Below are 17,353 nucleotides of genomic sequence, written 5' to 3'. Positions count from 1 at the left end.
CCTGCACTGGCAGCTCATGAGATCCATCTCGTGCCACTCCTTCTACTCACAAGCACTGACTAGTGAATCCTTAATACTGAATGGTTTCCATGTCCAGAACCTCACATGCGCAACATCATTTTTTTATGGCTGCTAAGAATTGTATCATATGTATCAAAATGTGTTTGTCACCACCTTACATTCCTACAAAGTTGTCATTGTAAGTAATGCTGTTGTGAGTATATTGTAACAGAATTTCTGTGTGCATCCTTTTAGGCTGACTTTCATAAATTACAGTTATTGAAGCAAAAATAGTGCACACATTAAGGTTTATTGTGACTAATAGAAAATTGCCCTCTAAAGACTAATTCTCATTTCCCACCAGAAATGTGTGAACACAAATGTGATCTAGAGACTTAGGTTTCTTGCTAAAAGTGTGCTTCATCCTGGAAGCTGATGTGCCCTCATTAAGCCCATCATTGTCCATGTAACACTTTCTGTTGCAACCCCATGTTGGAGAGTTTCATATTTAGATTCCTTTGCAAGTATTTTACGACTAGTAGCATGTTCTGCTAAATGGGTTCATTAATATCATGGGCACTATATGTTCCAGTAGATGTCTAGAGCTCATCCCTTGCATGACAGAGTAGCTGGCTCTGCTACTACATCGCTCACACCTTGTCATAGGGAATGGTCTCGTGAAACCCTTTAAAAGTCCAATGTTAGGCAATTTCCCATTTCACCAAAATTATTTAAAAAAAGAAATTCAGCTAAACTGATCAATTTAGTTTCTATTGCTACAGTGACCATGACCCAATACCATAACTGAAAAGCAATTTGGGGAGGAGTGGGTTTATTTGGCTTACACTACAATATTGTTCATCATCGAAGGAAGTCAAGATAGGAACTCAATCAGGGCAAGAACCTAGAGGCAGGAGCTGATGCAGAGGCATGGAGGAGTGCTGCTTACTGCCTTGCTCCCCATGGTTTGCTCAGCCTGCTTTCTTAGAGAAAGGAGTGGGCAGCCCCCACAGTGAGCTGGGCCCTCCTCCATCAATCACCAATGAGGCAAACACCTTTCAGGCTGGCCCACATCCTGATCTCATATAGGCTCCCTCCTTTCAGATGGTTTTAGCTTGTATCAAATTGACATAAAACTATCTAGCATACTGATTATTTTGAGCAACACAAATTCAATTATTGAGACTATAGCTATAGTGTAATCTATTAATGTATACATAAAATACTGTAAAGCACATATGATGAAGAATGCCTTAAGAAGTGTTGTTCTTTCCTACCCTCATATTTTAGGAAGCCAGTTTGTTCCAGCTCACCTTTCCTGCACTCTTGGCACCAGAGTAGAGCCCCATGCCGAGAACTGGCCTATGTCTACCACCTGTTGTCTGGCTCTCTGTCTACGACAACTGCAGAGCAAAACAGCACTAGACATCCCTTCCCCGGCTAGAGAACCCAGCTTGCCGCTCATGATCTCTAGTGATCACTTAATCAGTTGAGTTGTGTGCATGCATGCCTACATGTGCTGGTGGAGGGGTCGCTTTTTTGGTTTTTTTTGGGGGGGGTGGGATTTTGTTTTGTTTTGTTTTGGTATCTGTTTCCAAAAGCACTCAGCACTTAGAATTGTTACACCATACTTCCCAAAATAATTCCATCTCATTGTTTAATTCCTCTGAGTCTACTTTTACTGGTACCAAGTGAAGAAATGCTAAAAAAAAAAAAAAAAAAAAAAAAATCCAAAATTTTCATTGGTTGAAAGCTAATAGACTGTTTCCAAAAACAGAGTTTCCCCTGTGTTCTATAAGAACTTGAGTATAAATTTCCCTATTTATGAGGGATAACTTTAGACATCTAAACTACTTTATGGTCAGCTGTATATTGTAACTTAAACAAAATGAAAGGCGAATCAAACCAATATTTTTTGTGTTCTTATACAAATGACTGTTGAATATTAAAGCATTTGTCTTCCTAGAAAAAAATATTTAAATTATATGGTAAGTTGCATTGCATTTACTTTGTTAGAAGGAATAAAAATAGACATTTCTAAATCCTACTGCTTTAAAAACACTGGAATCTTTTAGGAACTATGCTCTTTACCCAGTTAAGTTTCATCCTACTTAAAAACTACATTTGTTTTTATGTTACCATGCACATACTACACATACATACAAACATTCACATGTGCACACGCAAGTGCCCATGCACACACACACACACACACTTGCAAATATTTAGAATACATACTATACCCAGGATCCATATCCGCTTCTCTGGAACTCCACATGAAGAATTTAGATCTAAGTGGCTAGAGTTCCCTCCAGTGTTCTCTCTTAAAGCTATATTATGTTCCTTTGTTTCCATCCTTTTCATCTAAGTATCTCCAGGAGAATCAGATTAGAAAAGCATATTACAAATAAGGTGGCAGTTACTTGATTGATAAGGTTGAAGACAACAAACAGTATATTCTTTCCTCTCAAGCTGTTTGGAGTCTTTGTTCTTGCCCACAGCAGTAGTATATATGAAAACCATCCAAACACTTCCCCATGGTACATGTATATAATACACATCATCTTAAAAAGCAATGAACATTTTGCTTTTGCATCCTTTATTATTTGAAGTAAATCAAACTGAGAGGCATAGCACTTGAAACAAATTGTTTGAGAACCCCAATTTTATAAAGTCTTAGAGTTTCATAAGATTATACATGCTGTTTTAAAATGTTAATTAGAAGATGCATTTGTTTCAATTCATGATACTGAAAATATTGACTGAATTGTGAATTAACACATTAAGGGGTACAGATGTCATTTTTCATGAGGTTCCCTGGATGATGTAATTTTCATATTTCATATAGCAGTTTAATAATTTTACAGATTTATTTTATATAATTAGTAAATGCGAAATGCAGTTACTGGTACATAACTTTTCTGTAATGAAAAATGAAATTTTTGAATTATAAATAAAAAAACAAATATTTTAAAGACATCTGGTCTACATCTGTCTGAATTAGATAATTTAAAACAGTCTAATTAAATGCAAGAAATACTGAAATATTCACACCTTAGAAAGTTAGAAATTGTATTCCATTTAAATAGGATTTGTCAAAGGATATTTTTCTTTAATTTTAGTGTCTTTTAGCCTCTCATTCTGTCATTAGGAAATACTGACAAACCGAACAAGCCAAAAACATTTGATGTTTTTTCATGCCTGTACTAAATGAAAGTATTTTTTCTTCTGATTCTTTTACATGTTGACTAGCATTCACTCTCTGAGTCAATATTCAGACCTATCCATCCCTTTTATTGCATTATAATTCTCCACTGAGTTATTGAAAATGAAACATTAGTGCATGGGGCTGTAGTTTCCTTTCTAGATTGTGTCTTTCCCGGTCAGCAGAATGCTGCTGCGAGCCCGTGGGAGGAAGGTGTCCGTTCCTCTGAAAGGAAAAGCGTGTTTCTCTCGCGGCCCTCTCATGAGGATGAGCACAGAGTAACCCTTTGAAGATTGGGAGGGTTTTCCCTTTAAAAATAAAGCTGTGCTACATGGAAATTTAACAGATGAAAAAATACTGCTTTTTGTTTGTTTTTTGTATATTTCATACAAGAATTGACAAATTTTGCATTTATGCATAATACAAAAAGAAGACAGATTTCTCCTCCACTAAGATCCTTAACATATTTATGGGACTGTATTTGATACTTAGAGCTGTCTACAGGTGTTACAGTTATAGAGATAAGAAAAGCCTCGGGATTCAAGAGTCTCCTGCACCATCAAAAGACGCTGATGGGAATTGGCACCATAGGAACAAAACATTTTTCTTACCATGTACCCCATGTAATACTAAGTGTATTTTCTGTTTATTTATAGGGAGCATGACAAAGATCCAGAGACATTTTTAAAGATATTAATGCATCTAAAAGAGTTAAGGCTCAATTTCCATGTCTCTGTCCTCGGAGAAACTTTTACAGATATACCAGGTAACTGTTTTGAATTTTTTAATGTGTATGTATTTATTTGTTTTGTTTTTATATAAAGACATGAGCACTCCAACTTAAGTATTAATTCCTTCTTTGTTAGAAGAGTCAAGCTGAGCACTTTTAACCAAGATTATATTACAGCATTAAACTCAGATCCAATTAACAAAATACCTAAGTAAGCATTCTTTGATTTAAGTTGAGAATAGTCATCTCTTTTTATCAAATATAGTTTATACAATGTATTTTTCTGTAAACAAAATATATTGCTGTGGGCATCTTAACGCTTACAGAAGTGGAAGTTTCTAATTGGATGTACAACCTCTCACCTCCGGGGCCACTGGTTTGCATCCTGCCCTTGTTGGTAATGGGCCAAGTATATTACCATGTGTGAACTTCCTGCATAAAGCATTTGGGCATCTAATTTAAGGCGTGGCTGGGCCTTAGCCCATAGCAGTGTGCTCACTGGTCTATGCCTCTGACTTGAACTGAAGAATTCAATGTGGAAGCTGCAAACAGCAGATCCTCTCATTCTTTACACTACACAGTGCCCTTCCAGGGTCATTTCCTTTACCTTGTACCCTAACATGCCGTGTTGGAGTCAGTAAAATGACAAGCATTCATATTTGTTTGTTGGTTGGTGGGTTGGTAGGTGGTTTGTTGGTTGTTGGTTAGTTGGTTGATTGGTTGGTTGGTTGGTCAGTGGGTCAGTTGGTTGGTTGGTTGGTTTGAAAAGCCTGGATATTGAACCAAGCAACAACAAAGGTTCAGACATAGTCTTGTTGAACAATTTCTTGTATGTCATCAAAAGGTTACCTGCACTGCATACTCCTTTAGACAGTGCTTTCTGAGTGTGGCTCAGTGCCAGGAACTGCAGCCAGCCTGTCCTCAGTGGCCTCATCTCACTGCTCACTGTCTGCCTTCTGCGGTGTGTACACGGACCTTTCTCTGGTCCTCTCAGGTAGCAAGCGTCTGCAAACCTTGTCTGCCTGTGGCCTTCTGTCTGATTCTCTCAGTCTTAGCTCTGCAGCATTTTCATGACGTATGTCCGAGCTCTCCTGGCACACTGCTTTTCTTCACGGTGCTTCACAGTCTTTCCCACCAGTCACTCCATGCACATAATTAGTAGACTTTAGAAGGTAAGTTGCATAAGAACTAGAGACGTTCCTTGTCTTGGTCATTTCTATCACTGAGAACACTGACCAGTGGAGTGCTAGAGGTCAGTAAACACTACATAAGTGAGCAATAGTAAAAGTGCTTCCTCCCAACCAGGAACTTAGAGTTGTGTTAAGGAGAGAGATTCATGTATAAATACAGAAATTAGAGAAGGGACCAAACTGATACAGTTATGTATAAGAAATGACACATGGAGCTTAGAAGGCTAACAGTATATTAAGAGCCAACACTATTTTAGTAGCCAGCAATAAAAGATTGATTAAATTGTTCCAGGGTGGGAAAAGCACTCCTAAGCAAACATTATAGAATCTGTACTTAAAGGAAGCGACTTCCAATGAGAAATGCTGTGGCATTGCTAATGGGAGTGCTTTGAGGGGATTCTACATGCAGACCTTGATAAGTTCACATTGCTTTACACAGACAGGGTAGTGTCAAGGTATGGAGAATGTTGATCACTAAAGTAAATGAGGTATAATGAGGCAGAATCAGTATGAAAGTCACTGTTGGAGACACCAGAGTGATTCTACAGCAGTGACAGAGAAATTGGCGAAGGAGGAAGCCAGAGAAGAATTTGATAATTAAGATTGGACAGAAGGAAGGAAAGAAACTTTGCCAACTTTCATAGTTGGTAAGTATCCACTGATACTTGTGGATGGACTGACAGAAAGTAGGGGAAATGCCTAAGGGGTTGCTAAGGCAGCATCACCACAGTGTAGGTTTAGCCACCTCTGTGAGGCAGGTTAGATTTTTATTTAAAAGTAGCATATCCTTGGGTACTTTCAGATCTCTGGATCTCTGCTGTTCATATCCAACACATTGCCTTTAAATGATGAAGCAGTGTAGAATATTGAGATGTGGAACAGTTCTGGGTCCCAGCATGTAGTGTTCATGTTCAGTAAGATCGTGTACTACCTTGCTGTTTACTTGGCCTTTCAGTGAGCACATCCTTACTGAGCCTGTGTAAGAGAATACATGGACAAGACTGTCTCTCCCTACCAGGCACCTGGGGTGTAGCACAGTCCTTACAGAGTACTGTGGCACCTAAAAAGAAAGAATATCATATTCTCTGTGTGCATGTTCCTTTACCTGGGCTCCCACCTGGGCCGCTTTATGTCTCCGCCACTGATCCATGAGTCATTTGCAGTGGGAGTCAACACGTCATGGCCACCCTGCTTCTGCTTGCATATGAGGGAATCAGAGATACTCAAGGAGTGAGGGCTGCTTCTGTTTGCTTTCCAGGTTATATCCTTTGATGGCCATATCGCCTTTATTCCACACGCTTCCTAACAAGCCATTCTATGTAACTTGTCATTCTTGCCATTCCCCTGGTTTATTTAACAAATACTTATGTGGTGGTTACCACATCCCAGTCTTCTCTAATCCATGTAGCATTCAGATAGGCTAGAAAGCCAAGAAAGACAGAGTTTATATGCTATAGGAACATTTGGTGGTTTTTCTCCAACTTGATTTTCTAATAACTAGGTCCTAAGCATTTGAAATCCCAGTACTCAGATGGTTGAGGGAAGAGAGTCTTAAATTCTAAATCAGCCTGGGCTACAAAGGAGACTGTATTTCCAAACCCCTGTTCCCTTTATCTGTCCACAAAGCACAGAGCAGAAAGTAACTGTGCTAACTGAACACACTTGTGCCAACAAGATACTATTATCAATACTAAATTTCTCTTGAGAATTTTAAAACTATAGTATGATTTTGTGTGATTTCATTACAGTTGGTTATTTTCAAGCAAAAAAATCATTTTATGAAAAGCATTTTCATGGAGAGTGTCACAGAATTAAGGTTCATTATGTTGTGACTCATAATTTTTTTGTGTTCTTTTTTGTCTGTTTGCTTGTTTTTGTTTTGTCTTTACAAAAGAGGAAAAAGCACAAAGATAGTTGGTGACTTATGCAATCCTCCCTACATACACTAGGTATTGTAGGCACAGGAATAGCCAGGCCAGGAGTAGAGCAGGTCAACCTCTACACCCTTAGCACTGCTACAGTTGGGAACACACCTGTCTTAAGTACATCCTTTGTACAAGACACTGCAAGTCATATAAGATGATTGAACATGGTTTGCTGATTTACTGATCACTTCCTAGAGCACTGCTTTCAATGCTAGATTGAACATTTCCTGACCACCCAGCATGTGCCTGTCACTGTTTCTCTTCCTTCCTCCATTGCTTGACTTAATCTTCACAATAAACATATAAACCAGGTAGTGCTGCATTGGCTATTTATGAAAAAGTAAGATCACAAAGAAGTTACATTGTAAAAATCCATGAAACAAACTTTGTTCAGTCTCCAAGGCCAATGCTTCATATGTGTTCTCCATGGCAATCCAAAGACCTCTCTCTCCATCTTATAGGGAAAAAAACAGGAGGTATGACTGTAGAAAATCCTGACCACTCCAGTGAATCAGTTCCATAATCTTTGATAATCCTTTTGCAAATGAAAAGCTATTTTTAAGAAAATTTTCAAATTTATGTCCTAAATAATTTTTCACCCCTTAGATATTAAAGTGTCCTCATTAAAAAAAATGTCAAAACAAATATGAAGTATAAAAAAAATATCCCATGAGACAGGCAGGAAGATCAATGGAATACAATTGAAGACTCAGAAAGGAACCCTCATACCTATAGTCACTTGATCTTTGACAAAGGAACTAAAAACCATCCAATGGAAAACAGACAGCATTTTTGAACAAATGGTGCTGGTTCAACTGGCGGTGAGCATGTAGAAAAATGCAAACTGATCCATTCTTAACTCCATGGACAAAGCTCAAATCCAAGTGGATTAAGGACCTGCACATAAAACCAGATACACTGAAACTAATAGAAGAAAAAGTAGGGAAGAACCTTGAACATGTGGGCACAGGGGAAATTTTCCTAAACAGAATACCAATGGCTTATGCTCTAAGATCAACAATTAACAAATGGGACCTCATAAAACTGCAAAGCTTCTGTAAGGCAAAGGGCACTGTTATCAGGACAAAATGGCAACCAACAGATTGGGAAAAGATCTTTACCAATCCTATATCCAATAGAGGGCTAATATCCAATATATACAAAGAACTCAAGAAGTTAGACTCTAGATAATTAAATAACCTATTAAAAATGGAGTGCAGAGCTAATCAAGGAATTTTCAACTTAGGAAACTTGAATGGCCAAGAAGCACCTAAAGAAATGTTCAACATCCTCAGTCATCAGGGAAATGCAAATCAAAAAACCCCGATATTCCATCTCACACCAGTCAGAATGGCTAAGATCAAAAATTCAAGTGATAGCAAATGCTGACAAGGATGTGGAAAAGAGGAACATTCCTCCATTGTTGGTGGGATTGCAAGCTGATACAACTTCTCTGGAAATCAGTCTGGTGGTTCCTCAGAAAATTAGACATAGTACCTGTGGACCCAGCCATACCACTCCTGGGCGTATACCCAAAAGATACTTCAACATATAACAAGGACACATGTTCCACTATGTTCATAGCAGCCTTATTTGTAATATCCAGAAGCTGGAAAGAACCCAGATGTCCTTCAACAGAGGAACGAATACAGAAAATATGGTACATTTACACAGTGGAGTACTACTCAGCTATTAAAAACAATGAATTCATGAAATTCTTAGGCAAATGGATGGAACTAGAAAATACCATCCTGAGTGAGGTTAGCCAATCACAAAAGAACATACATGGTATGCACTCACTGATATGAGGATATTAGCCCAAAAGCTCTGAATACCCAAGATACAATTCACAGACCACATGAATCTCAAGAAGAAGGAAGACCAAATTATAGGTTTTATGATTCTTCTGAGAAGGGGAATAAAACACTCACAAGAGCAAAAATGGATATACAGTATAGAGCAGAGACTGAAGGAAAGGCCATCCAGAGACTGCTCCACCTGTAGATGCATCTCATATACTGTCACCAAACTCAGACACTATTGCAGATACCAAGAAGTGCATGCTGACAGGAGCCTGATATAGCTGTCTCCTGAGAGGCTCTGCCAGAGCCTGACAAATACAGAGGCAGATGCTAGCAGCCAACCATTGGACTGAGCACAGGTTCCCCAGTGGAGGAATTAGGGAAAGGACAGAAGGAGCTAAAGGGGTTTGCAACCACATAGGAAAAACAACAATATCAACCAACCAGACCCCCTCCCCAGAGCTCCCAGGGACTAAACCACCAACCAGAGAGTACACATGGAGGGACCCATGGCTCCAGCCACATATGTAGCAGAGGATGGCCTTATTGAACATCAGTGGGAGAGAGGCCTTTGGTCCTGCAAAGGCTCATTGCCCAGTGTCGGGGAATGCCAGGGCAGGGAGATGGGAGTGGGTGGGTAGATGGGAGAGCACCCTCATAGAAGCAGGGGAAAGGGGGATAGGATGGGGGGGTTGGGGATGGGAACCGTGAAAGAGGATAACATTTGAAATGTAAATAAAGAAAATATCCAATAAAACAATACTCAAAAAAAATCCACATAATATTCAGCATCAGTGTTCTCTGTGTATTACTCAAATGAAGGAACAGGTCTGTCAAACCAAAGCAGTACAGTTTCTATATCGGGTTTACAGAAATGTACTTTGAAACAAAATCCTAAAGAATTAAGGGGTAAAACATATTTCTTTTCAGTATACAATAACACCAAGTAAAACAAGTTCTAAGTGATTTTGTATTGTTTACTGTTTCAACAGAAGTAACCTTGATTTAATATAAGTTTTAATGTTTTTCTCAGTTCTCAGCTCTTGAATTAGAATAACCTAGGCTACACTAAGGACACAAAACCTTAAAATCGCAGTGGCTTAAAACATAAAATGGATTTTTGTTCATGCCATATGTTTATGCAGATGAGTGTAGTGCACTGCTCATGTCAGTCAGTGAGGACACTGATAAAAAAGTCAATAACTATCATCCTAAGCATCACCCATTGGTATTAACACTCACTCCCCATGTGTAAAAGTAGCTTTTCTTGCCTGTTGTAATTGTTGTCATGGAGTCTTACAGCTGAATAAAATCACCTTTTCTAGTTCTTTCTGAACTCTGGATGGCTGGGTTAACTCAGCTGTTCTGGCTGAAACTCCTCTCTAAGCTGACTGATTCAATCTGGTTTTTTCTCAGCTTCTCAATGAATTGCTCTGTTTGGCTTCTAACTAACTCTGACAATTTGTTCTAATCTTCTGTCTCTGGTTTCAACAGCCTCATGAGCTGCATAAACTCACTAACTCAAATGGCACAAACTACCAAGGGATCAGCTCTACTGTACTGACTCTGCAATGACTGACTCCCAACTGACTGACCCTCTCTCCCTGTGCTGCTCCTATAGCTTCTCTTTCCTGTGCTGTTCTGGTGAGAGTTGGGCATATCCTATCTCTGATTCATTCTGTCATATCTTTCTCTCATTTATCTCTTTATCTGTCACTCAGTTAGATGTCACTTTTAAACATGGCTGCTTCCTTCTACAAACTAATTTTACATTAACTGGGCATGTCTGTATTCCAACCAGAGGGATAAAGGTGTGTGGCATGTCTGCATTCCAGCTGGATTACACAGACCTAGCTCTTGGGATGTGATCCCTTGTCAGAGCAGCCATGTTGCTGGATTAAAATTCCTCTAAACCTATGTCACCAAGGAACTACACTGGCTTATAAGCAGCACAGGCTCTACTCTGTTCATTGGCCAGAGCATCAAGGCACTGCTCAATCATAAGTAAAGCCAGCCCTGCTCTCAAAAAGCTAGGACACAGAAATGATTTTATAAACTGAACAGTGGGCCACCGGAACTCATTAATGTATACCATGATCTGTATTTCCTCAGAGAGAAAGCAATGCCTCTTCAGGTTTCTCTCTCCATCTGGATAAGTCTAGCCCAGTTAATTAAGAGATTACAAGTGTTTGAGCCTTGGCTGCAGCCTTCTGCTTGGGAGCTACCTGATGGTTTCTGCAGATACATCTGGTAATTCATATCCTTTAAGAAGGAACCTCTGTGAAGTAGAAGCAGTCTATGAAATAGGGTAAGTTCTAGATGTTTGGCATTTTATGAAACTTATAGACACGATCTACCTGAAATGATGTCCCTAGTTCCCTGGGGACATCTAGCAATGTGTAAACACATTTTGTTGTCAAAACTGTTGGGCAGGGAGTGAGCTCCTGCCAAATAGGACACTAGTTATTCTGCCAAACATACTACAAAACACAGCTCAACCCAACAACATAAGCGTATCCAACCTAATAAAATAGCAGCAGCACCAAGGTTGAGAAGGTATGATTACAGAAATTTAAATCATCAAATTAGGTTAGAATTGGATTCTATAGCTTTCCAGATGAACATCAGCTAACTCAACTGTGCAACTAAAAGGACATGGGAAAAGAAAAACAGTAAAACCACCTACTCTATGTCAATGAATCTTTATGAAGATTTCCATAGGAGTAGGTAATTTTGAGGGAAAGTGCTAAAGTGCTATGCAAATTTTATTATAGGACTTGAGGAGTTTGTATATAGAATGAGTTTCTGAAATACTTTTTGGATACAAAGAAGACACTGAGTGTGCTGTATCTCAAAAGTTCATTCTTATTCAGACAATTAAAAGGTCATTTTGCTCTATAAACCATCTGCATCTAGTTTTGTGTAAAAAAGGAACTAAGAAGCCTAGGAAATCTTCAATGCACATGTTTGAGTGTTGGCCAGTTCTCATGACAAGGTCACATTGTTAGCCCTTGAGATGATTTTTTTTTTAATTTTAGTAAATGTTTTAAATATCAAGTCAATGGAATGTGTTTGTATACTTCATAATTTCCCACAAATGGTAATTCTAAACAAAATATTCTTTTGTGTAAGCAGCCAAGACCTTATGTAAGATTCTTCATCCTTATTACAGATATGGTGCTCTCGCTTCACAGGAGTTTTAGCTGAGACATTCAGGCAGCCAAAAAGGTCTGAAGAAAACTGAAAACCTGAAACATGGTTTTGGCAGACAGAAGCCAACATGGTTCCCCTGTTATTTAGGTCAAGAGGTGTGTGGAAAGCTGCTGAGTAGCATCTGGCCTGGCACTGGTTACTGTGATCTTTTCATGGTCCTGGTTCCTGGCTCTGGAGTAAATGCTTGGGAATCATGTGGCAGTTTCCTCCTCTCCCACCTCCTCTTTCCCTGAGCTTCCAGCTATGGTCTCATCCTCAGCAGTGAGACTGTTCCAAAGAGCCAGTACCAGAAGGCTTGAGATACACAAATAAACCACATTAATGTAAAATTTCTATATTTTTCTGCAAATCAAGTCCAATGCAAAATAGTCTATTAATCAATTGATATTGAATCTTCAGATCATATGTGGTATGAAATAAATTCTACTAGTAAAACAAGACTGAATGAACTCCACTGTGTCAAAAACATACCATTTCTTAAACCAATCCTCTTTCTGAGTATGTTTTAGTCACTGTTTATTCCCTTTGAAGTTGTTTACCTGCTGCCTCTTATGTTCATTAATGTATTGTGACTATCAAATGAAGAAAATTCCCTCTAGGATCTCGTAGTCCGATTTCAAAGGGAAAAAAAGTTTGTATGTTTACATTTTATTATAACATGCCTTTTTAATAACTTTTTCATAATTTGGGGTATATTGCTTTTGAACAACCTTTTAAGGCAATCTATTATGTTGAAATCCCTAAGTATAGTAGATGACTTATTAACTTCATTTAGATGCACAGGTGTAAATAAAAATCTCAGTATGTGGAACAGCCCCAGAATGGGTCCCAGAAAGAAGTTTGAGAAAGTCTTTTCCCCAAGAATCTAAAACCCAAATTGAGTGGAATTTTTTGCCAGTCTTATGGTAAAAATGAGGACGACAAATCACCATAGCAAAAAATAAATAAGACTAAAGAAATGAAAAGGAATTTTCTTCTGACTGGAAAAAAAATCAATGCCATGTACAGTTTTCATAGCAGAAATGGTAGTATATCCTAAGACAATTTAAAACCTTAGCAGAGTCCAGTTAGGGTGCCACCATGTACCTCTATATGTCCTCCCACAGCTGCTGTGAGTCTTCTACAGAGTAAATAAATGAAAGAGAAGAGTGTGAGAACTGCTGGGTACAGAGAAAGTACGATGAAGAACCTGTCCTGTCAGGCTCAAAGCACCTATGAAATGATAGCTTTTAAAGAGTGCAGTACAGATTCACAAACATGAGACTAGAAAAGTAGGCAGAAGTAGAGGATTAAAAGACAAACTGCTCTGCCTGCATATGTCATATCTGACAAGTATGCAGTCTAATAACCTACTGATTCCGCTGTAAAATCCAATGGGTCTTTTTCTTAACTATTTATTAACTAGTTAATAAATCAATAACTTCATGAAATATAAAAGAATGAATATATTATATGTTTTAGGTATTTGTGCTTCAACATTTACATGAGTTTATATGAACATATAACAAATGAAATACATGGGGTAAATATGTCATAGAGATGAAGGCTTGTGATGCCAGAAGCACAGGGTAACAAGCCTAGTGACTCACAGACCTTCCCTTCGGCCACCATCTCAATCTACCCCCTGCAGCCCTCAGGAAATCCAACTTCTTTTTTACATACAAGTGAAAAACTAAAGCTTCAGCTAAGTAGCTTGCCCAATGTCGGGTAGCTGATAAACAGTAGAGGTAATGATATGAGAAGAAATAAACACTACATCAAAATTTAATGGGAAACCTATAATTTTACCACTAATAAAATAAATGTAAATGCATAGGATTTATGAGTAAGCAGTTATAGTCACCAAAGTAATGAAAGGAAGCATATATCATGACCAACACCAGCCTACTTGTAGGGTAACATCTACATTTAGGATGAGCACAAGTATAAATTTTCCTGAGCCCTATAAATTAATATATTTCTATTTTTCTTGGTAATTTCACATCACAAATTCCATCCAGCAGATTCCAAGGTAGAGGAATAGAAGACCAAGGTTTTTTAGCCTCATTCCCTTCTCTGCCATCGCATTGCTAGTAGAACACCTCACCTCTTGCTTCTGGCTGGCAGTCTCACTCCTGTCTTCTAAAACCTTGACTTCTGCAGAAGACTCCCAGTAGTCTCCCAGGCTCTGGGCATTTGTATGCTAATCTTACCCACTGAATCTCGATATTCTTCCTAAACCCCCACCACCCAAGAACAGACTTATAGTACTGTAGCAGTGATAACTATGTATACCGCAGCTATTCTTCTGTATGGTGAACTTCAATTCCTTTATATCAAGGCAACTTCCTCACAATCCTACCCTAACCTAGTGTCTTAAGAATTCCCATTCTTTGTCATCTTCCGAATTATCTGTTCATTTATCCACCTCCTTGTCTTATGTTATTCACTGCGTAAATTCTTTTTCTCCTTCCCCCATAGGCACACATACCCTTTCTTCCCCTGACAAAATCCCAAATCCAGCAACGTCTCTTCACCTCCCTGTCCTCTTCACCTCCGTATTGATTACATACTCATCCCTTCACTTGCCAACTTCATGTCACACTGTACTAAGGTCATGTGGGACCTGGCTACTGGGGTAAGGCCGAGGCAGAGCTCCGCCAGAAGAGTGTGTAGGGGTGTAATACCAACTCAGGATGACGTACACAGAGCAGCTGGGCCATTGGTATTTCAGCTCCCACTGATGAGGGTGAAGGTCCCAGTCAGTGGCTGAAGAGCTCCTTTCTCAGAAAAGCTGTTAATTCTGTCCACCCTTTTCTTCCAAATGCTGAAGTGATCTGCAGTGCAAGTGATGGTGTAGCAGCACATTCTGATTTCTCGGTGCAGTGTCCTGAGAGAGTCTGTGTTGCTGCGGTGGCCACTCCCAGTTGTGCGTGCCTTGGCTTCTTGTCTCCTACCCCTGCAGCTCCTCTGAGAAGGATATGTGTAATTTCTACTAGAACCAGAAGATTGAGAGTGAGTCTCAAGACAAGATCATTTTCCATCCTACCAGGGGGAAGACCATGAAGATAATATGTTCCGGAATACAACTCCCAAAACATCTCTCAAGAAATTGTTCTCAGAAGTTATAACTGTGTGAACATCACTGAGGAAAAAAATGTTCTTTCATTTTCATAAAATGGTCTCAAAGTTTGTGGGAAATGTTTGTTTGAGAAAGATACATGGAAATCAGTTAATGAATGGAAAAGATAATCAAGACATTCATAGATAAATAGGAATGTAGAAATAGACCTAATGGAAGGCGTGTCATAGCATCCATGGCTTAGGTGTACTGAAATGCAGAAGGAACGCCTCTGTAGACAGGAGAGATGAGAGTGTAACCCACCCAGGGCTTTGGTTCCATGTGGTCACTACTGGGTTCCTGCATTTGTATATTATAATCATTGTAATCATATGTCATGATGTGGACCCTGATGTGGTCACAATAGCATTTTCTCCACACTGAGACCAGAAGAAGGCCTGTGTGCCTCAGCCTGACTGTTTCCTATTGTACCTCTGTCAGAACTGGAGTCTGACAGAAAACAGCACAGTAAGGAGTGTATATCTGGATCCACATAGTAAGCATTGCCAGCAGTTTCTCTTGGCCTATGTTGGTTTAGTTGCAAGGAAAGGGCATCAGCTCTTGGCTGCCATACATTGAACAGGATCAGAAGCTGAGAAGGTTAGCTATGAGTTCTGGTTCTGCCACTTATTAGCTGGGTCACCACTTCCTGCTCCATTTTACTTATCACACTGCAGTTTTTCAGGAGTTGGTACTTTGTATACCAGGGCTTCTCAACTTCAAATGAGGTTCACACTGCCACTTGAAAACATTTTACCAAGTTTATTAGAATCATGATACTTTTTCAAAACAGTCCATATTATTCTAATATCTTTTCCTGTTCCCTGTCAAGCAATTGAAAGCCACTGGTATAAACCAGGCACAGCTATTCCAGTTACCCTCTCTGTGATTTAATCCCGTCACTGCCTTTCATTGTCATCTTACTTCTCGGTACCAGAGGAGACTTCTTCCCTACTGAATCCATTCCTTCCTCTATCCGTCACTTCAGTGAGCTCACCCACAGTGCCATATCTGATTTAAACCTTTGAAAGATGTGATTCTTTCTTGTGTATATTTTTTCTGCTGTCTTTATCAGTCAAATACAGACTCATTTATCTGTTCTTCCCAGACAAGTATAGTCTACCCTTAACTATAGGAAATACCTTCCAAAATCTTGAAAGGGGAATAGTATCAAAACCTGTTTGCACATACATGCATGCATGCATACATACATACATACATACATACATACATACATACATACTACAATTTAACTAAACAGTTAATACAGTATGGCTATAACTTTTGTAGTTTGAGTGTTAACAGCAAAACTACCACGAATTTTCTCTGCTTCACAATTTCATGAATAGAATACCACACAAAACGGTTTTTGCCTTGTTGAAATGTCTTACCTTTTCCTCACACTGCTATTTTGGCATTGGCATATCCAGATCCCCAGCATCCTAGTTCACTGTGAGCCATTAGTAAGTAAATTAAAGGTTCTTTGAATGCAAGCAGGAATTGCACTGTAGTCCATCTGACAAGCAAGCCAGCAGATCAACTTGTGAGTGACCTGCGGGTGGGTACCCTACAGCATGGGGACGGAGTGAGGCAGGGACAGCGGGTGGATGAGCCCAGCCCAGCAGTGTAGCTTTCACCATGCTCTTTTCAGTGCAGAATAGTGCACAGTTTAACTCTTATTTTTAGAATTTGAAATTTAAAACTTTCAGATCTCAGTTGACAACACGTAATTAATTGAAACTTCTAGAAGTAAAATGATGGGTAAGGGAGATCTCTCTGCCTTTGTAGCCTGTATTCATCTGTACAGGCAGATACTGGACCTCAGCCCGGACACAGCAGCATTCTCTGACAGTAGTCCCCTTCACCACCCAGACTCTCCATGACCCGTGGAAGTTCTCCCTGCTATCCAAGACTTACTTCAGTCACCTTCCCTGACCTTCCAAGGATCCCAATGTCCTTCTTTGAGTAGACAAGGAATTATCATTTCCCTTGCAGTGTAGCTGGACTCCTCTGTGAACAGTGTTTTAAGGGAGTTATATGACCCAAACATCCTATACTACAGTATTTGCAAACTTCTCACCATGAGCCACACAGATACAAATTTACATTGTGGCTTCATGTGCTCAAGAATACAGGCCTGTGTATAGCCGAAACAGGCTTGATGATGGGATGTGTATTCCTGCTACAT

General features: G+C 39.3%; 1 protein-coding gene across 5 annotated transcripts in view; it reads left to right on the top strand.

The window, feature by feature from the left end:
- Nucleotides 1-17,353, top strand: part of Gtdc1 (glycosyltransferase like domain containing 1) — a 390,109-nt gene that overhangs the window by 359,057 nt on the left and 13,699 nt on the right. For all 5 annotated transcript variants that reach the window (XM_052182443.1, XM_052182440.1, XM_052182439.1 and 2 more), the window contains one exon: nt 3,862-3,971. In XM_052182443.1, the coding sequence (XP_052038403.1) occupies nt 3,862-3,971 (110 nt within the window). The remainder of the gene's footprint in view (nt 1-3,861; nt 3,972-17,353) is intronic.

Source organism: Apodemus sylvaticus, chromosome 5 (genome assembly GCF_947179515.1).
Source record: "Apodemus sylvaticus chromosome 5, mApoSyl1.1, whole genome shotgun sequence".
Taxonomy (NCBI): domain Eukaryota; kingdom Metazoa; phylum Chordata; class Mammalia; order Rodentia; family Muridae; genus Apodemus; species Apodemus sylvaticus.
The sequence above is the reverse complement of the archived record's forward strand: the minus strand, read 5'-3'. Positions and strand labels throughout refer to the sequence as shown.